This window comes from Schistocerca piceifrons, chromosome 11, assembly GCF_021461385.2.
Source record: "Schistocerca piceifrons isolate TAMUIC-IGC-003096 chromosome 11, iqSchPice1.1, whole genome shotgun sequence".
Taxonomy (NCBI): domain Eukaryota; kingdom Metazoa; phylum Arthropoda; class Insecta; order Orthoptera; family Acrididae; genus Schistocerca; species Schistocerca piceifrons.
Window position 1 is genome coordinate 50,342,828 of NC_060148.1, and position 20,991 is coordinate 50,363,818.

A 20,991-nucleotide genomic window follows, 5' to 3' on the forward strand; every position below is an offset into this window, starting at 1 on the left:
CGTTACTGCTTCAACATGGATACAGGTTCTCTCTCCCAAAATGTTAGCTAACCACACATAAAACAATGTAGATTACAAAAAGACGTTACGAAAATGAACATATAAAACACCGCCAACAGTTCCCTTTCCACAACAATGCCAAACACAGGATCTCATTTCTTTCACACTCAAGAGCCGAAGAAACTGGTACACCTGCCTAATATCGTGTAAGGCCCACGCGAGCACACAGAAGTGCCGCAACATGACGTCGTATGGACTCGACTAATGTCTGAAGGTGTGCTGAAGGGAACTGACACCATGAATCCTGCAGGGCTGTCCATAAATCCGAAAGAGTACTACGGCGTGAAGATCTCTTCTGAACAGCAGTCGTATCTAGTATCTACAGCCCCCACCAGCTTGAACAGTCCCCAACTGACAAGCTAAGGTCCGTGGAGGTTGTCTCCACACCCTCACATGTCCATCCGCTCGATACAATTTGATGTTCGCACACTGACACTTGTCGATGGCGCAGAATTGAAATTTGCAGCAATTTGCAGAAGGGTGGGGCTTCTGTCACGTTGAACGATTCTCTTCAGTCGTCGTTGGTCCCGTTCTTCCAGGATCTTTTTCCGTTCGCAGCGGTGTCGGAGATTTGACTTTTACCAGATTCCAGATATTCACGGTACACTAGTGAAATGGTCGTACGGAAAAATCCCCACTTCATCGCTATCTCGGAGATGCTGTGTCCCATCGCTCGCCCGTCGACTGTAACGCCACATTCAAACTCGTCTTGATTAACTGACATTGTAGCGGCAGTAACCGACCTAACAACTGCGCGAGACACTTTTTGCTTATATAGGCCTTGCCGACCACAGCGCCGTATTCTGCCTGTTTACATATTTCTGCATTTGAATACGCATACCTATACCAGTTTCTTAGGCGCTTAAGTGTATAATGCTTCACTAAGCTGAAGCGTTATGTGTCGGAGATAAAAGGTATGATACTGAACGTATCATTAGAACCGACACTGAAGTGTTTTAACGAATGACGACATTTGAGACTGTTCTTGAAAATGCTGCAGTATTGAACAAGAATTTTGTTTAAAAAAGACGGGTAATTCATGTCACACCTCAAAATCTGCAGAAAATGTGCAAAATCAGAAAACTGGATGAAGGAGTGCTAATCCCGTAAGTTTCGCAGGAAAACTTCTATGAAGTACTGGCAGAGGTAAAGCTGTGAGGAGGGGTCGTGAGTCGTACTTGGGTGGCTCTGTCCGGAGAGCAAAAAGTAAAGTTCCCGAGTTCGAGTCCCGGTCCGGCTCGCAGTATCATTCCTTCAGAAAATTCCACATAGCTGGTTTGCTGTACACCAAAGTCGTCGCTAAATTATGGATGTAGAAGCTCACATTTGGTTACTAGATTCGTAACAGCAGAAAGTACAGAAAATAACTAAATTGTACTTTCTGTGTGTATTCTGAATACGGGCAGATTATATGATTACGTTGTTAGCTGACTGATGACTATGCAAGCTGTAGTACACAGAGCCTCCAGTTGTGCCACCAACAGTGGCTGTGATCTGACTGAACACTGAGTCGAACTAAAGCTTAGATGACAGGTATAGTTACATTCTACCCTTCTTCAACTCTGTACCAGAGCTCAATGGCTGGTGAGTTTTGACGTGCCCGTTTCTTAGCAACACGTGACAAGGTGCTCTCAATGAGTGAGAGGTCTGCAGGACGTGCTGGACGTAACAGCCCAAAACTCTCTGTATTGATGTACGTTGGGACAGCATGGGAAACATAGAATGAGATTTTCACTCTGCAGTGGAGCGTGCTCTGATATGAATCTTCCTGGCAGATTGAAACTGTGTGCCTGACTGAGACTCGAACTCTGGACCCGAAACTTCCTTGCAGATAAAATCGGTGTGCCCGACTGGGACTCGAACTCGGTACCTTTGGCTTTCGTGGGCAAGTGCTCTACCAATCGAGGATTTGCCCGCGAATTCAAAGGTCCCGAGTTCGAGTCTCCGTCCGGCACACGATTTTCATCTGCCAGGAACTTAATATTTTGCTGGAGACAGAATGATGGAGATCTCGAAGATAGAGAACACTGACTGGTCTTAACATGTCAGAAATTTAACGATTGTTGTGAAACTTGCCAGCCATTTACTCTGTAGCAAATGGCTCCGCGTACGATGATGCCAGGTGCCAGGCATAAATGAGTGCGACCAGTTCAACCTGGCAACCTTCGGTCTCGGTGGAGTCAAATTTTTGTGTTGCAATTTCAATGGCTGGCAGTGACTGTCTAGACCAGGGATTCCCAGAGTGGTCGATATAGACCCCTTGGGGTCGATGTCGGGTTCCTAGGGGTCGACATAAACGAAAACTGATTTTGGGGGTCGACGAGGTCGAAAAATCTACCCCTATTAAATTAACACAAGTTCTTATTTAAAACTTTCAAGGTAGGCAGGTACTGTATTGCTTATGTTGTGTTACGTGTACTAAGAATAATTAATATTTTTGTAGGAAATAGCATTGTTGTAGTAATGTAAAGTCTCAAGTTCGTACAAGATGAAGAACTCGGCAAGTCTGTGTGGACAAGTTTGTGCAAGATAATGAGTTGGAGCGTACGTCTTTTTATCTTTTTTTAATTTTGATGAGAAAATGAAGTCAACTTTACTCACTTAACCAAGTGCAAAGTTTTCCAATTGGTACCTTAGTACCTAGGTATTTTGTATCAATAGGAAACAACTAAAGATAGCTCCCCTTATTCATAATAGTCTGCTAACTTGAAGCATTGCTAATTCTCACTCTCTCTTCTTCTATTGACCTAAGTCAGAATGAAAAATAACACTCTGTAGCAGCTGTTTTAAGTTAGCGCACCATTATGAATAAGGGGGTTGATCTTAAAAGCAGGTAATTTGGCCATGGGGGTCTGAGGTAACAGTTCATTTTGGAAAAGGGGTCACTTGTCCAAAATAGTTTGGGGATCCCTGGTCTAGACAGTACTAGTCAACAAGAACCTGTCTGATCTGTCAGCGTGCCAGCCTAATGGGTACTGGAAATCGCTTCGCAGGAAATTATTATCTGTTCGAAACGTGCGAGAACCTGGAGGCGCCGTCCGTCGCGGTGCCGGCCGCCACACGGCTGGTGCCGCGCAGAGGCCACGAGCCGCCGCCCGCGGAGGACGAGGAGTGCGGCCGCGCCCTCGCGGAGGTTCGCCACCTCACGGAGGACAGCTCCAGGGAGCTCACCAGGGGCCTCATCCGCAGCGTCGCTGCCGACTGCATTCGCTCTTGCTCCGTACAAGGGTACGTACGCCACTGAAAGAACCAACCCATAGTCGTACGTGTAATCCTCTTCTCCAGTTCTCATATTTGTTCTCTAAGCTACTACCTCTATTTTCCGAGACTAACATTAGATAGTCAGCAGACGGGACGAAACACTGGTCATCTAGGAGACATCAAGGTAACACCTTGTGACACCGCCTGAGAACTTGATAATGACCTCTGGAGTTCATAAGACTCTTCAGGTTTTTCATATGGAGCTCAACTCCCCTTAAATTTACCAGTTGAGCAGGTGGGAAAGGGGAATGGCAAAGGGAGATGAGAAGAAAAACAGTAGTAAAGGCATTGATGAAACAGAAGGCTGTGTAGATCTGAAGTGGGAGCAGGAAGGAGGTGCGAGTGTGGAGCAAAGGCTGGGCCAGGCGGCTTATGGGAAGGTAAGATAACTGCAGGAGAGTTCCCACCTCCTCAGTTAGGGAAAAGCTGGTGCTGTTAGTAAGGATCCAGATGGCCCAGGCTGTGAAGCAGTCACTGAACTGAGGTCCAATGTATTGGGCAGCATATTCACCAACTGGGTGTCCAGCTGCCTCTTGGTCACAGTTTGTCATGCGGACTGACATCTTGTTTTTTGTCATGTCCCCATCATTTTCCTGCGTGTTCCCACAAGCAACACTGCACCCTCCCCCACCGCTTCCTTGCTATCCTTCCTCCTTCCCCACCCTCCTCCTTACCACCAGCACTCACGGATTGCTTCTCCCATCAGACACAGTGGTAGTCATATGTGTGTAGATGAGTTTACAGTTCTACCCTGCAACAATACTTCTGTACTGAGTGGTCCACCGAATGGGACTTAAAAGACCACAAAGTCCACATGATTTTGGATCTGCTGGCAAGTAATAACATGAGACAAACTGATTTAAGCCTGTCATCGTGACCAAGAGGCCACGCACGATGATATAGTCACAACATTGACCCAGTCGACAACTTGGCACCCTACATCGTCCCACTTACCATTTAGAGTTGGGGTGATGATGTATTCCACTGCGTTAGCTTTGCTCATTATGCCTCATCTTTTAAGTCTGTGTAGATTGTCACAAAACAAAATATACTTCATCAATGTCAAACAGACTCAATTCCTATGAAACTGTATTTGATGGCAGTTTGTTAACTGGGAATGAGCAAGAATAGCTTGTTATGCCACAGAGGTGCACCACCAATTTTTTGCCTGTCCAGTTTCTTCCAACACCTGGCGCGTTCTCACTGAAGAACTGGTTGCCATCCTCTCTGCTCACATTTTTTGGCTGCAGTGACGTCATACAGTTCAGTGTAGGACAAATAATGCTTTTCATACTATAATGGCCTAATTCGGTGGCCCCACTGAAACACTCTCCTGACCATCCATTAAATAATTTTTTATACCTCCCATCGCTGACAACGTGCAATTCTATGAGGGACTATTTTTCCTTTCAGTTCTACACTGCCTGTGACTGTTTCACCTGTTAGCACCTCAGGAGGTGTCTGTCTCTGCAAACTACACAGTATTTTCTCTCCTGACGCCACATTACAAACTACTGCCATGTTGACTTGGGACTTTTGTGGGCACTGTCTTCCAACTGCGCTTCACTGAATTCTTGTAGCTGTCGTATTCTGAAAATTAAGCAGTTAGTAACAAAATTCTAATCCCTCGTGATTCCAGGTTTGGATCATGATGTACTTTTCGCTAACCTCTATTTAATAAAAGTTTACACCCATCTACATACACTATGTGATCAAAAGTATCCGGACAAACCCCAAAAACATACGTTTTTCATGTTAGGTGCATTATGCTGCCAGGTACTCCATATGAGCAAACTCAGTAGTAATTAGACAGCGTGAGAGAGAAGAATGGAGCGCTCTGCGAAACTCAGGGATTTGGAACTTGGTCAGGTCGTTGGGTGTCACTTGTGTCATACGTCTGTACGTAAGATTTCCACACTCCTAAACATCTCTAGGACCACTGTTTGCAATCTTATAGTGAAGTGGGAATGTGAAGGGACACGTACAGCACAAAAGCGTACAGGCCGACCTCTTCTTCTGACTGACAGACACTGCCGACAATTGAAGAGGATCGTAGTGTGTAATAGGCAGACATCTATCCAGACCATCACACAGGAATTCCAAACTGCATCAAGATCCACTGCAAGTACTATGACAGTTTGGCAGGAGGTGAGAAAACTTGGATTTCATGGTCGAGAGACTGCTCATAAGACACACATCACATCAGTAAATGCCAAACGACGCCTCGCTTGGTCTAAGGAGCGTAAACATTGGACAGTTGAACAGTGGGAGTGACAAACCACGGTACACAATGTGGCGACCGATGGCAGGGTGTGGGTATGGCGAATGCCCAGTGAACGTCATCTGCCAGCGTGTGTAGTGCCAACAGTAAAATTCGGAGGCGTTGGTGTTATGGTGTGGTCGTGTTTTTCATGGAGGAGACTTGCACCGTTTGGTGTTTTGCTTGGCACAATCACAACACAGGCGTACACTGATGTTTTAAGCACCTTCTCGCTTCCCACTGTTGAAGAGCTATTCGGTGGTGGCTACTGCATCTTTCAACACGATCGAGCATCTGTTCATAATGCACTGCCTGTGGCGGAGTGCTTAAACGACAATAACATCCCTGTAGAGGACTGGCCTGCACAGAGTCCTGACCTGAATCCTATAGAACACCTCTGGGATATTTTGGAACGCTGACTTCGTGCCAGGCCTCTCCGACCGACATCGATACCTCTTCTCAGTGCAGCACTCCATGAAGAATGGGCTGCCATTCCCCAAGAAACCTTCCAGCACCTCATTGAACGCATGCCTGCGAGAGTGGAAGCTGTCATCAAGGTTGGGCCAACACCATATTGAATTACAGCGTTACTGATGGAGGGCGCCACGAACTTGTAAGTAATTTTCAGGCAGTTTTAGTGATTGCCACTCCGATTCACGTATCATATCTGTGGTACTATCTCTCCAATTTCGCCATAATACAAAACGAGCTGCCCTTCTTTGAACGATTTAGATGTCATCCGTCAGTCCCACCTGATGCGGACCCCACACCGCACAGCAATACTGCAGAATAGGGCGGACAAGCTGGTGTAAGCAGTCTCTTTAGTAGACCTGTCGCACTTTCTAAGTGATCTGCCAATGAATCGCCGTCTTTGGTTTGCTCTACCCACAACATTATCTATGTGATAGTTCCAATTTAGGTTATTTGCAATTGTGATCCCTAAGTATTTAGTTGAATTTACAGCCTTCAGTTTTGTGTGACTTACTGCGTAATCGAAATTTATCTAAATTCTTTTATTGCTCATGTGAATGACTTCAAACTTCTCTTTATTCAGAGACAATTGCCACTTTTCGCACCATACGGATATCTTATCTAAATCATTTTGCGAGTCGTTTTGATCATCTGATGACTTTACAAGACGGTAAATGACCGGGTCATCTCCAAACACCCTAAGAAGGCTACTCAGATTGTCTCCTATGTCGTTAATACAGATCAGGAACAACAGAGGGCCTATAGCACTTCCTTGGGGAACGCTGGATTTTACTTCTGTTTTACTCGATGACTTCCCGTCTGTTACTACTAACTGACCTTTCTGACAGGAAATCACAAATCCAGTTGTGTTTCACAAGAACGATATTTTCTGAAGCCATGCTGACTATGTGTCAATAAATCGTTTTCTTCGAGGTAATTCGTAATGTTCTAATATAGTATATGTTCCAAAACTCAACTTCAGATCGACGTTAGTGATAAGGGCCTGTAACTGAGCTGATTACTCCTATTTCCCTTTTTGGATATTGTTGCGACTTGAGCAATTTTCCAGTCTTTAGGTACGGATCTTCCTGTGAGCTAAATGTGGGGCTATTGTATCAGCTTACTCTACAAGGAACCTGACTGGTATACAATCTGGACCGGAGGCCTTCCCTTTATTAAGCGACTTAAGCTGCTTTGCTGCTGCGAGGATATCTACTTCTACGTTTCTCATCTCGGCAGTTGCTCTTGATTGGAACTCAGGAACATTTAGTTCGACTTCTTTGATGAAGGAGTTCCGGAAACTGTGCTTTGGCAGCACTGTCATCAGTGACTTCCCTGTTGTTATCGCACAGTGAAGGTATTGATTGCGTCTTCCCACTGGTGTGCTTTATGTATTACCAGAATCTCTTCGGGTTTTCTGCCGGATTCCGAGACAGAGTTTCGTTGTCGAAATTATTAAAAGCATCTCACATTGACGTACGCGCTATATTTCTAACTTCTGTAAAACTTTACCAGTCTTTTGGATTTTGCGTTCTTTTGAATTTGGCATGCTTTTTTCATTGCTTCTGCAACAGCCATTTGACCCGTTTTGTGTACCATGGGGGTCAGTACTATCACTTATTAATTTATGTGTTATATATCTCTCACTTGCCATCGATACTATGTTTGATATCATTCCACATCTTTTCTACGCTTACATGATCAGATGGGAAGGGCTGGAGACTGTCTCTTCAAAAGGCATTAAGAGCTCTTTTATCAGCTTTTTTAAATAGGTATACATCGCGTTTCTTTTTGATCGTTGTAGGTGTTACGGTATTCAGCCTAGCAGCAACTACCTTGTGGTCGCTAATCCCTGTATTCGTCATGATACTATTTGTGCAGGATTTGTTGCTAACAGGTCAAGTATGCTTTCGAAACAATTTACGTTTCGAGTGGGCTTATGAACTAATTGTTCAAAATTATTATCTGTGAAAGCATTCAGTACAATTTTGGATGACGTTTTATGCCTGCAGCAGGCTTTAATCGTATAATTTTTCCAGCATATCGAGGGTAGATTAAAGTCATCAACGAGTATAATTTTATGAGTGGGGTACTTATTGGAAATGAGACTCAAGTTTTCTTTGAACTGTTCAGTAAATATATCTTCTGAGTCGGGGGGTCGGTAAAACGAGCCTATTAATAGTTTAGTACGATTGTCAAGTACAACCTGTACCCATACAATTTCGCAGGAACTATCTACTTCAATTTCGCTACAGGGTAAACTACTCCTGACAGTGATAAATACTCCACTACCAACTGTGTTTAATGTATCCTTTTTGAAAGGTGCATTGAAAAATTTTCGGCTGAACTTATTTCCGGCTTTAGCCAGATTTCCGTACCTATAACTATTTCAGCTTCAACGCTTTCTATTAGGGCTTTCTGATTCTTTCCCAAAACAGCTACGACAATTTACAATACCGGCTGTTGCTACAATTGCCTCACTGTGTTTTACCTGCCCCCTTTTAGCAAACTCCTTTTCTGTTGTTTCCTGATACCCTCTAACCTAAAAAAGACCTTCTAACCTGAAAAGGAGGATGAAACAGGAATCAATATAGAAGAGATACGGGATCCAGTATTACTATCGGAATTTAAAGTGCTTTGGAAGACTTAAGATCAAATAAAGCAAAGGGGATGGATACCATTCCATCGAAATTTTTAAAATCATTTGGGAAGTCGAAAGTAAACGATTATTCACGTTGGTGTGTAGAATGTGTGAGTTTGAGGACATTCCATCTGAGTTTTAAAGAAGCATCATCAACATAATTCTGAAGATTGCAAGACCCGACAAGTGCGAGAATTATCGCACAATCATCTTAACATCTGACATATCCAAATTTCTGATAATAATAACATTCAGAAGAAACAAAATTAATATGGAGAATCAGTTAGATGACTATCACCTTGGCTTTAGGAAAGGTAAACCACTAGAGAGGCAATTCTGACGTTGCGGTCGATAATGGAAGCATGGAAGAAAAAAAGACACTTTCATTGGATTTGACGACCTGGAAAAAGCGTTCGATGGGGTCAAATGGTGTAAGATGTCCGAAATTCTGAGGAAAATAAGGGTAAGCTATAGTGAATAGCGGGTAGTATACGACATGTACAAGAGTCAACAGGGTACAATGAGAGTGGAAGAACAAGATTGAAGTGTTCGAATTAAAAAGATTGTAAGACTGGGATTTACTCTTTCGCCCCTAATGCTCGATCTGTTCTCCGTAAAAGCAATGATGGAACTTAAAGGAAAGGTTCAAGAGTGGAATTAAAGTTCGAGGTGAAAGGATATCAATGATAACATTCGCTGATGACCTTGCTGTCTACAGTGGAAGTGATCAAGAATTACAGGATTTTCTGAGTGGAATGAACAGTCTAATGAGTGCAGAACATGGACTGAGAGTAAGAAAGACGAAAGTAGCACAAATTAGAACAGCAACGAACTTAACATCAGAACTGGTGGTCACGAAGTAGATGAAATTAAGGAATTCTGTTACCTAGGCAGCAAAATAACCCATGACAGACGGAGCAAAAAATGCAGCCTAGCATTGGCGAGAAGAGCATTTATGGCCAAGAGGAGTATGTCAGTATCAGACATAGGCCCTAATTTGTGAAAGAAATTTCTGAAAATTTACATTTGGAGCATAGGATTGTATGGTAAGTGAAATATGGACTTTCGGAAAACCGGAAAAGAAGAGTATCGAAGCATTTGAGATGTGGTGCTACAGAAGAATGCTGAAAATTAGGCTGACTGATGAGGTAAGGAATGGGGTGGTTCTCTGGTGAGTCAGTTAGGAGAGGAATATATTCGAGCACTGACAAGAAGAAGACACAAGACTGTAGGACATCTTTTAAGATATTGGGGGACAGCTTCTATGGTACTAGAGGGAGCTGTCGAGGGCAGAAACCACAAAGAGAAGCAGAGATTGGAGTACATCCAGCAAATAATTGAAGACAAACGTTGGAAGTGCAACTCTGAAATCGAGAGATTAGCACAGGAGAGGAATTCATGGTGAGGTGCATCAAACTTGTCAGAAACCTGGTGGATTAAAAAAAAGTGCCTGTCGTTTAAGAATATAGTATACCACCAGACACGAGAACACACTGTGTCCTGATGCATTACTCACACCACCATTGTAGGAGTTGAACACCAGGAAGGACATATTCATTCACAAGAAAGTGCATGTACCTACTTTTATTTTATCAGCTATAAACGAAAAGCTACTTCCTCCAGAATATAATTTATTCAGCTCCTAATTCGAGTGTGTAAACATAGTGTCTATCCCCTCCACAAGAAAAACGTCTCCAGAGTCATCTGCTGAAGTTGCTACATTGTCATTAAGGTATATTAGAAAAAGAAACGGCTCTAGCATGTCAAGTTACTTAACAACGTGTTCCATAAATCATAGTCACGATAAATAAATAAATAAACGTTTTGATGGGAAGCGTCTCATTTGAAGAAAAATAGCACACAATTTTTAAACCAAAATATACTATTCACATGAATATGTGCTACTCAGTTGAAGAAATCCTCTGTGGAATAAAAGGAGTTGTTAAGGAGACACATCTTGAATCTACGTGGAAAAACTCTTCTATGATCTGAAATTTTTTCAGATGGTGTATATTGCAGTTTTTCTGTGACAAGGTTGCATGAAGGGCAAAGCAAATGTTTCTAGTGTTATGAATATCTCTGTTACTTTCAAACTCGGATTCACTGATTGTAACAAATTGTAAAGTTCATAAATGAATTATGAGGCTGTGATTAATATTCTCGGATTATTAGAGGGATACTTTCTGGACGTATGTGTGAGGACCACTCACATAATTGTAAGTAATTTCTTTGGGGAAATGATACTTTTTGCCTCTCTGAGGAGTTAGCCAAGAATATTTTCCATTAAGACATCAGTGAATGAAAATATGGAAAGCATATCAACTTACTGACTTCTATATCCCCAGAGTTGGAAATTATTCTCATTTCAACAGTAAACAAAGCTAAACATTTTAGCAAGTCTACTCAACGGGTTTTCCCGTTCAACTTTTCATCAGTATGGGCACTCAACAACTTAAAACTTCTACACTGTTAACTATTTCTGTTCTGTATTCTCGGTTAATCAGTGGTAGGATGCTTTTGACAGTACAAAATTAGTTGGTGTGTCTGTGTGTGAGTGTGTTTTCAAATTTTAAAGGCAGCCCATTAGAGGCTACAAGTCAGTAACTTTTCCAAAAGCACAATTTACTATTTTTTCTGCTCATGATTTTTTACTAGCCTTCACAATAATGCATGTATCACCTGTGAAAATCACTAATTCTGTCTGCTGATGCCAGTAAAATAATAGAAGATTAACATGAAGCGAGGACAGCAGTGAGTACATTTATCAGTCAGTTAATTAGAGCAGAAATTGCTGTGTTCATGAGCATGGGTATGTACCGAGGAATAAAAATATCCAATAGATTGCTTAAGAAGACAAAAGAGACTAGAAACGAAAATATTTACAGATGCAGTTAATAACCACCTGTTAAACAGTAAGTTCTATACAGTGAAGTATTACTTGATAACACAGAGGTTTCCTAAGAATGTAACACAAGTAAATAATAATAACACACCACAGTCATCTGCATTTTGTTTTTATGTAAAACTTCATCACAATGTTCTGTACTGGAAAATACTGACACACCTCTGAGCCCAATATCTCACTCATTGTGGAGGGATGTTAGCTCAGTATTTTCTGGCAAGCCAATGGGAAGTTATGGTACATGAAATTAAAACCTTACATCATCGTCATACTGTTGATTGCAGTTGATATTGTGTACATAGAGTATGCAGGTCTGTTTCTAAGGGATGAACGGACAGTACACCACCAGTCTGCTCTATTCACCACCCAGATATTCTAACTTCAGTATTCTGTTTCCCCTAAATCACTTCAGGCAAATGCCCATATGGTTTCTGCTCCTCCCCGGAATTTACGGGAATTGGGGATTTGTGTGTGCAGATGTAGTTCCAGCTACCTGCAGAGGCCTAGAAAGGCCTCACTGCTTCCATACCATGATAAGAATCCACTATTATCCATGCCAAACGTGAACATACAGGCTATAAGGTCATAATGTTCCGGCTGATAAATGAATTTCCAGTACTGAGACACATGGGTGCCTTTGTCATTTGCCATCATAAAGTATGCCACTGTGATCGTTTTGCCTGTTTTTGGACGTATCGTTAAGTCTTGTGTTGCGGCACATTCACAGGAGTTGTTCTTGTTACACCTCCATTTTCTCAGATTGGTATTGCAGTGTGTGATGGTAGTTCTTAAGTGGTGAAGCACCTGCCATGTCGGAAACAACAGATGATTCGCAGCAGCCAGTGGTTCTTCAGGCTTTATTAGCATCTGATCAGTACAGTTTTGCAATAATTTTTTTCTCCTATTTCAGGAGGCTCGTTTACAGAGTTAGTCCTTCGCATTAAACTCCACTGGGATACCAGTAGCCTGTGCTGTATTTCGTAACCACATAAATGGTGCCGGTGATAATCGGACTGTAACTTACCTTCTGTTTATGGGTCGAGCTGTGTCGAAAGTTGAGTAAATTTGCCGAACTAGCGTTGATTTTAGGAGCCAGACACTACGCGCTCTTTCTCATTGTTTGCCACGTCGGCATAAGTGGCAACTGCAGAATAGTACCAGGCATTTGTCGCATTCTCAGCTGCAGAGAAACATAGGACGAGAGCCGATGTTCTCAGAATTTGAGGATGAACTCCCCATTTCGTGCCGCTGAATTTTTGGATGATGTTGTTATTCGCACACACTTTTCCCTTAACGTCCAAAATGTCACATTGCTGTCAAGTCGGATACCCAAATATTTCAGCGGTTCATCTGGTTTAGTTCTTGACACAGCCTCGCCACTTTAAATTGTGTATGTGCGTCTTTATTTGTAAAGTGAAAGTCACACATCAGAGTTCTACTGGGATTTGATGTGCAGAAGTGTTCTCCATAGTATGTCTTTGAGAATTCACACCACAAACGATTTTCCTTGTGAGCCCATGGCAATATCGTCGATATATATATATATATGTATGTGTGTGTGTGTGTGTGTGTGTGTGTGTGTGTGTGTGTGTGTGTGTGTGTGTGTAGACCGGCCGAAGTGGCCGAGCCGTTCTTCGCGCTACAGTTTGGAATCGAATGACTGCTACGGTCGCAGGTTCGAATCCTGCCTCGGGCATGGATATGTGTGATGTCCTCAGGTTAGTTAGATTTAAGTTGTTGTAAGTTCTAGGGGACTGATGACCTCAGAAGCTAAGTCCCATAATGCTCTGAGCCATTTGAGCCAATTTTGTGTTTGTGTCATTTTTTCGCCTTCTCCTGTGCCTATTTCTTGTTTGTAGCGTCACATAAAAAGTCTATTTTGAAATAGACGTTCCCCTAATTTTGTCATTCGGAAGTCCTTGTTATAAAACTTAATGAGCAGCCGTTGGTGACTGACAGTATCATAGCCAGCCGAAAGATCTGTAAAAGCGAGTCCCATTATCTGTTTCTGTTGGAGGCTGTCCTCTATATGTTGAATGAGACTATTTTACCACAAACATCAGGCATAAATCCTAGTGGTTCTGGTATGAATTTGGTCTCTAACGCTACAAAAAGTCTTTCAAAAAATATTCTTTCAATGGCCCCATAGAGATGACACGAATGTGAGAAAGGCGAGAAGTTTGAGTATCTGTAGGGTTTTTAGCAGGGCTACCACTCTGGCTTTCCTCTAGAGTTTCGGAATGTGCGTGCTAGTGATACAGCTATTCATTAACCGTACATTACATTTTAATGTTGTAGTACCAAAATGCTTTATTCCTATATTGCAGATATCATCCAGGCCAGCAGGCCTGTGTTCCTCCATTTCTTGGTGTGGCAAAGACGTCTGTTTCATTATTCATATCTCGTTCGATTTTCAGTCTTTTTAATTTTATGCTTTCCCGTTTAATTGAGGGCGGTAAGATGATCTGTAGGGAGTTGCTCTGGTTTGATCAGGTGCTGGAGTTGTAGGATGTCAGGATGTGGTTCCGCCTTAGCGTCGCCTTGCATTGAAGACACTCCCGCAGCACTCCCGGAACATCCGTCGAGTCGTGCAGTTTCTGAAATGCTCGTGCCGAGCCTCTGGGCCATCACAATCCGCCCTTGGAGGAACTCAGATGGGCTGCGTGCCTTCCCATTCTACACATAGACAGCTCGCCCACTGATACCACATGGTGTGTGTGTGTGTGACTAGCACACGTTCCTCGCCAGGTAAAGCTGCTACAGTCTGGACAGTTTCATATCGATAGTAATTTGGTGGTCACAGTGCTTTGGTTGACCAGTGCGCTGACCCTGTCCAAACCCAAATAAAATAAAGATCATAGCGTTACATCTGCACAATAAAGAGGTTCGCAGCAAGTTCCAGATGCTACTAAATTAAATAAAAGTCTCCTTTAACTGCTTCCCGCAACACCTACTGTAGGTGTCTTCTTTTATCTATCTCTGTCATTTGTGCTGCACTTAACGAACCTGACAAAGTTTGGGTCAACAGTAAACCAATTTTCTGGAAACGACTGGGGATTAAATGCAGATATGCTACGCAATGCCACAGCATGAAAATGTAGTGACGATTATGCACAATGAGGCCTTGAGAACCGTTAATGGCACAGCCAGATCAAGTGCCACTCAATGGTTGCCTGTCCTATCCAACATTGCTCCTGCTTACCTGATATGTATAGTGACCGAGGTGCAAATTTTTGAAGCTCTGTATGAACTCAGTTCTAAATACCGTATTCCATAAATCCACTGACTGCACACCTGAAGAAAGTCACACACGCCACTTTGTGTTTATTTGCGTATTTATCTTCGATGTCACCGAGATGTAGAAAGAATGTGGGAATGAACATCCACCCAAAAGGCGCATCTTATTCAGAAACCAATGGTGAAGCGTCCAGAGTCTGATCTTCGTTGTGGTGAATGCTCATGACTCAGCTGCATCCGAGCGGTGCAAGGGAGATATGGCCACCTCTTGATGAAGTGGTGGCTTTATAGTGAAAGTGTTGCATGTGGCTGTGCTGTGCAGGAACAGACACTTGTAGAGAACTGTCAACGGCATGTTTCGAATCTTAGCCTGAAAGACATGCGTCAAGTGCTATGATCTGATTATGAAATTTGAACATTCACCAATCAACATAATGTATATGTTTGTATGTTCTATAAGGAGTACATTAGTAATGATCTATCTGTACTAGAGTTTGTACTTGTTCTATCATAGTATTGGATGAATTTGTGCACAAGTATTCTTGTATTTCAACAAAGACCGCTCATTTTACCATAACGTGTCAACAGACTCGCATACCATTCACAATTCACGCTGGAATAAGTCAGTCTAATATCTTGATTCATACCTAATGACCTGGATGTCAGTGTCGAAGGGCGACCTAAAAACTTGAGAAGTGGCTGCCTGAGTTTGGTTTCATTGCTCTGTTCAAGAAAAGACGGTCTAGTACCAAAATGTCACCTGTTACATCAGGTGACCGCATTTTATTGTTTAAGGTTGGATAACATGGAATGGAACCTGGAGACACTGCAAACGGATCGGCTGAGGAGTGCGACCCTCACCAAGTTACTGCACGCTGTACAGCAGATCACAAGAGCCATAAACCACAGGAATCGCCTTGTCTTGGATTACAATTGGGAATTTCTTCATAATGACCAGAACCTCAGCAAAACTGGTGAGTATCTCCTTTGAAAGTTTTTTATCTCTGTATATGAAGGGCCATGTCTTGAGTGACTGACTCGTCACGACCCAGCCTTAACCACCATGGACAGAAATTCGAAATTCGGAGACGGTAAAGAAACAGTGTTTCAGCACTTTTGGGAATTGAACTCCTGTGGGGGGGGGGGGGGGGAGAAATAGTGTGTGACTGTCTTTTCAAAAAAACCAATCGTTATTAAAGAACTATTGAAGTAATTATTGAAGCTACATCTATGTTAGTTGAATTTTTGCTTAGAAATAAAAAGAAATACGGTTTTCAACGTATTTGGAAATTCAACGCCTAAGGGGGTGAAACAGGCGGTGAAATGTTTTATGAATTTATTTCATTATGAAAGCATTTTTAATCTAAATTAATGAAAATTTGTATTTGGATTCTCGGTTAGAAACAAGAAATACGTCTTTTGGTGTTTTTTGGAAATTCAGTCCCTAAAGGGGTGAAACAGACGATGTAAATTTTTATGAAAGTATTTCATTAATCCTATTTGAAGCTAAGTTTAAGAAAATTTGTATTTGCGTTCTTGGTTGGAAATTAAAAAAAAATGTGTTTCGGTGTTTCTGGAAATTCAGCCGATAAGGAGGTGAAATTGGGAATAAAAATGGTTCTGGAAATATTTGATTACGAAGGAATTTTTCAAATAAAATGTCTCAAAATTTGTATTTGGCTTCTTGGTTAGACGTAAAGAAATTCATGTTTGAACGCTTTCTGGAAATGCAACCTCTAAGGGGGTGAAATAAGGGACGAAAGTTTTATAAAAAAATTCTTTATATTAAAACATATTTCAAGTTTAATCTATAAAATTGGTATTTGACTTGTAAGGCAATATGCGTTAGGCAATGAAAGTTTTGATGAAAGTAAATATCACCACAAGAACTCACAATGGTGGATTAACGAGGATCTCTGACTCCAGCTACCAGAATTGATTTCTGGTCGGAAGTAAATTCGGAAAAGACCATGCTTCTACGGCCTTAATTAGCGTGGAAAGCTTAGAAGATGTAGCGATTTTTGAACGGCGTAAAAATTCGATAAAGAAATAATCTGTTTAGACCATACACTCCACACAAGAGAAGCAGTGGGTGCTAAGATAATTGTTAAATGAAGCGGAATGTACCCTTTAAGTTATGTTAGGAAGTAAATCTTGTCTAAGACAGAGAACACATAGATTATGGGGCTGTGTTTACCGCACACTCCTCGAAGAGACACAAATGGCACACTAGTCCCTTGCCTACATGTGGGTGCTTCTATACCCGCGTCAGAGTCATGCTACACTGCAGATATCCTGTAGCAAGAGCTTTCAGGTGGAAACTTTTTGATCGTCCCTTATATAACTGAGACATTACTTCTGGTTGTACTTGCCCTTTATTTGTCTCTACCACTTCTTGCCGCACCGCAGTTATCTGCGTTTTCCTGAGTCATTTCCGAGGAAACTTCTCCCTACTGCCCCAAACCTCTTTTTCTCCTCAATATACACTACGTTTTATACTATTTTTATCCAATATATCTCCATACTTCTTCATTATACTGACCCCTTTCAACGTAGAGGGGCGTCTACTTCATGCCACATCTTCAGTTCTTTTAAGTAATACCTAATATCTACACTTAGTGGCATCTTCAGGCTTTTATTAGCGTCATCTTCAATGCAACGAACATAGATCTGATTTAATATGGGTCTGTGCCTCCATACACGTCATATTCTCTACTATCTACATAAGATATAAATGTATATCTGAGATGCGACAATAAAGTAATGAGACTGATTTTCTTTGCAAGATGTGGCAACCCTGCAGTATCTTTGACTTTGGTCTATGTTTCTAGTCCAAGTGGCACATCGATGCAACTGCTCAGTCGTGAGTTGTGCTGTAATAAGTTAACACGTGTTTGCGTCTTTCGTCACGGAGATGGAACCAGATAATATTGCGCAACGGTATGTCATTTCTTTTTGCATGAAATTGGGTGGGAACGCGTCGACAACTTACGGTAAGCTTCAGAAGGCTTTTAGAGAGGAGGTTATGTCAAGAGCTCAAGTTTTTCGTTGGCAAAAAATGTTGAGTGAAGGCAGAACCAATGTTGAAGATGAAGACTGCAATGGACGACCATCAACCTCAAGGACGTGTGTCAACTTGGCCAAGGTGCGTGAACTCGTACGATCTGATCGAAGATTATCTGTGAAAATGATTGCAGAAGAACTGAACATCAATCGAGAAACGGTTCGTCTAGTAATAACTGAAGATCTTGGTAGGAGAAAAATTCCTGCAAAATTGGTCCCCAAAAATCTCACACCACAACACCGAGAAACATGGAAAAATGTGGCAGCCAATCTGTTAGAGCAAACAGAAATGAATCCAGAATTGTTGGGCCGTGTTATCACTGGTGACGAAAGTTGGTTTTTTCAGTACGATCCAGAGACAAAAGGCCAAAGTTCGCAATGGTGCTCAAAGGGATCACTCAGACCAAAAAAGCTCGCATATCAAAGTCAAAAGTGAAATGCACGCTTGTGTGCTTCTTTGATTCCAAGGGAACTGTTCATAAAGAGTGAGTGCTTCCTGGACAAACAGTTAACCGATATTACTACAAAGAAATTTTAGAAAGACTTTGCAAAAGAGTTGTTCGTGTCCGTGCCAACATTGCTAATAATTGGGTTCTGCATCACGATAATGCGCCATCCCATACTGCTCCGTCAGTACAGCAATTTTTTACCTCAAAACAAATTTCAGTACTACCACAGACACCTTATTCACCAGATATCGCTCCGTGCGACTTTTTTCTATTTCCAAGAGTCAAAACGGCGGTCGAGGTACACCATTTTCAAACAAAACAAGACGTCAAAAAGCTGTGACGAGGGTCTTGGAGAATATTACAGAAGATGAGTTCCAGAAATGTTACCATCAATGGCAGAAGCGCTGGAAAAAGTGTGTGCAATCAGATAGGAACTACTTTGAAGGAGACAACACTAAACTTGACTAAAACGGTAAGCAACATTTTTTTCACATCAGTAACATTACTTTATTGTTGCAACTTGTATATTTGTTTACGTAGTTCTCAGATGCAAACTCTCTTTTCTGATTTCTGTCTTGAATCAGAGTGGTCAGTATCAGGTAACTGTTTCAGCTGCGCCATTCTAGTCAATATAGTCAAAAACAAAGACAAATAACGCGTAATTAACAAGAACGAAAGATGAATGGAAGTATGAAACTTGAATTTGGAAATAAAGTTCCATCTATATCAGATCTCACTGGTCGCCAAACTGGTAACTACCATGTAGAAGCACCTTCCCAACAAACTCTTAGTTACAGTTACATATAATTTTTTTCAGGGTTATAATGTTCCTGAGTTTCAATTCCTTCCAAATTTTCTGATATTCGAGAGACATTCATGTGGGGTTTCGTACAATTCTGAATGGTTGCTGATATACCTGCTTATCCATTTTAGTTTGTGCCATTCTGCGTTTTTCATTACTAGTACCAGTTGTCCTACTTTGAAACTAGAGGTAGGTGATAGATTTTACATCATATCACCATTTCGCATCTAACACTCTTTCCCCTATATTTACTCTTTCTTGTGCTTGATTGTTGCCTAATGAGATATCGAATAAAACAAGAAAAGTCAGTCAGCTCTGGTTCATGGTTACATATTAATTTGCATTCACATCTACATCTACATCCATACTCCGCAAGCCACCTGACGGTGTGAGGCGGAGGCTACCTTGAGTACCTCTATCGGTTCTCCCTTCTGTTCCAGTCTCGTATTGTTCGTGGAAAGAAGGATTGTCGGTATGCCTCTGTGCGGGCTCTAATCTCTCTGATTTTATCCTCATGGTCTCTTCGCGAGATATACGTAGGAGGGGGCAATATACTGCTTCACTCCTCGGTGAAGGTATGTCCTCGAAACTTCCAAAAAAGCCCGTACCGAGCTACTGAGCGTCTCTCCTGCAGAGTCTTCCACTAGAGTCTATCTATCATCTCCGTAACGCTTTCGCGATTACTAAATGATCCTGTAACGAAGCGCGCTGCTCTCCGTTGGATCTTCTCTATCTCTTCTATCAACCCTATCTGGTACGGATCCCACACTGCTGAGCAGTATTCAAGCAGTGGGCGAACAAGCGTACTGTAACCTACTTCCTTTGTTTTCGGATTGCATTTCCTTAGGATTCTTCCAATGAATCTCAGTCTGGCATCTGCTTTACCGACGATCAACTTTATATGATCATTCCTTTTTAAATCACTCGTAATGCGTACTCCCAGATAATTTATGGAATTAACTGCTGTATTGTAGCTAAATGATATGGGATCTTTCTTTCTATGTATACGCAGCACATTACACTTATTGAGATTCAATTGCCATTCCCTGCACCATGCGTCAATTCGCGTGGTGCAAATACTGTTGCATCATGCTTGTGGTTGTTAAGGATGCCTTCTAAATACCTAATATTATTACGCCATGTGGAATGTTTCCTCTACATCTCCTGCAAAGTCCCCTGTAACCCTACCGCTCATATTTATCCAAAGGAAACCCCTAAGATAATTATGTATCGTGTCCCGACAACATTTCATAAATATTTTAGCATGAAACTGTTTACCATTATTCAAGACAATACTCTCAGGCATGCCTAAAACAACAAAATTGTTGTTACCCAGCTTTTCTGTAGGTGTTGTGGCATTAGCTCTTCTGTCTGGAAATAGCTTAATGTATTTACTGAATCCCCTGACGTAGACCAAAACACGCTCCTCTAGAACTACGTGTAGGTCGAAAATGATCTAATGCTAATAATTCCACTGTGTTAAAGGGATTGCATATTCCTTTGCACAATGATACTTACTAGTCTCTAACTCAAAACGCATATTTTCAAAAGTTACTGTGTCACTGAAGTTTGCAATACATTTCTTAGTCCCTTAATGCTCTTACTGTAAATTCACATAGTCTACTAAAAGCGCAGATTTTTGGAGGGGAAGCATAGTAGCCGTTCTGGCAAATCCATGTTCGTTCTCCTGAACCAAATTCCTTGATGGATGTAATATTGTGTTACCATGAGATAATTAGGGTCTCGCAAATGACGTTTTTTAATCTCCGATGATCACCCTATTCTGTTCTCTTTCAGAGTACTGACATATTTTGTTCAAAGCATTTTCCACCTTGATTTAATTTA

At 41.8% G+C, this 20,991-nt stretch overlaps 1 protein-coding gene across 1 annotated transcript in view; it reads left to right on the forward strand.

Annotated features, from left to right (window-relative positions):
- Positions 1-20,991, forward strand: part of LOC124719666 — a 55,627-nt gene that overhangs the window by 26,357 nt on the left and 8,279 nt on the right. The window contains exons 2-3 of the mRNA XM_047244878.1: positions 3,054-3,288; positions 15,628-15,806. Coding sequence (XP_047100834.1) covers positions 3,054-3,288; positions 15,628-15,806 — 414 coding nt within the window. The remainder of the gene's footprint in view (positions 1-3,053; positions 3,289-15,627; positions 15,807-20,991) is intronic.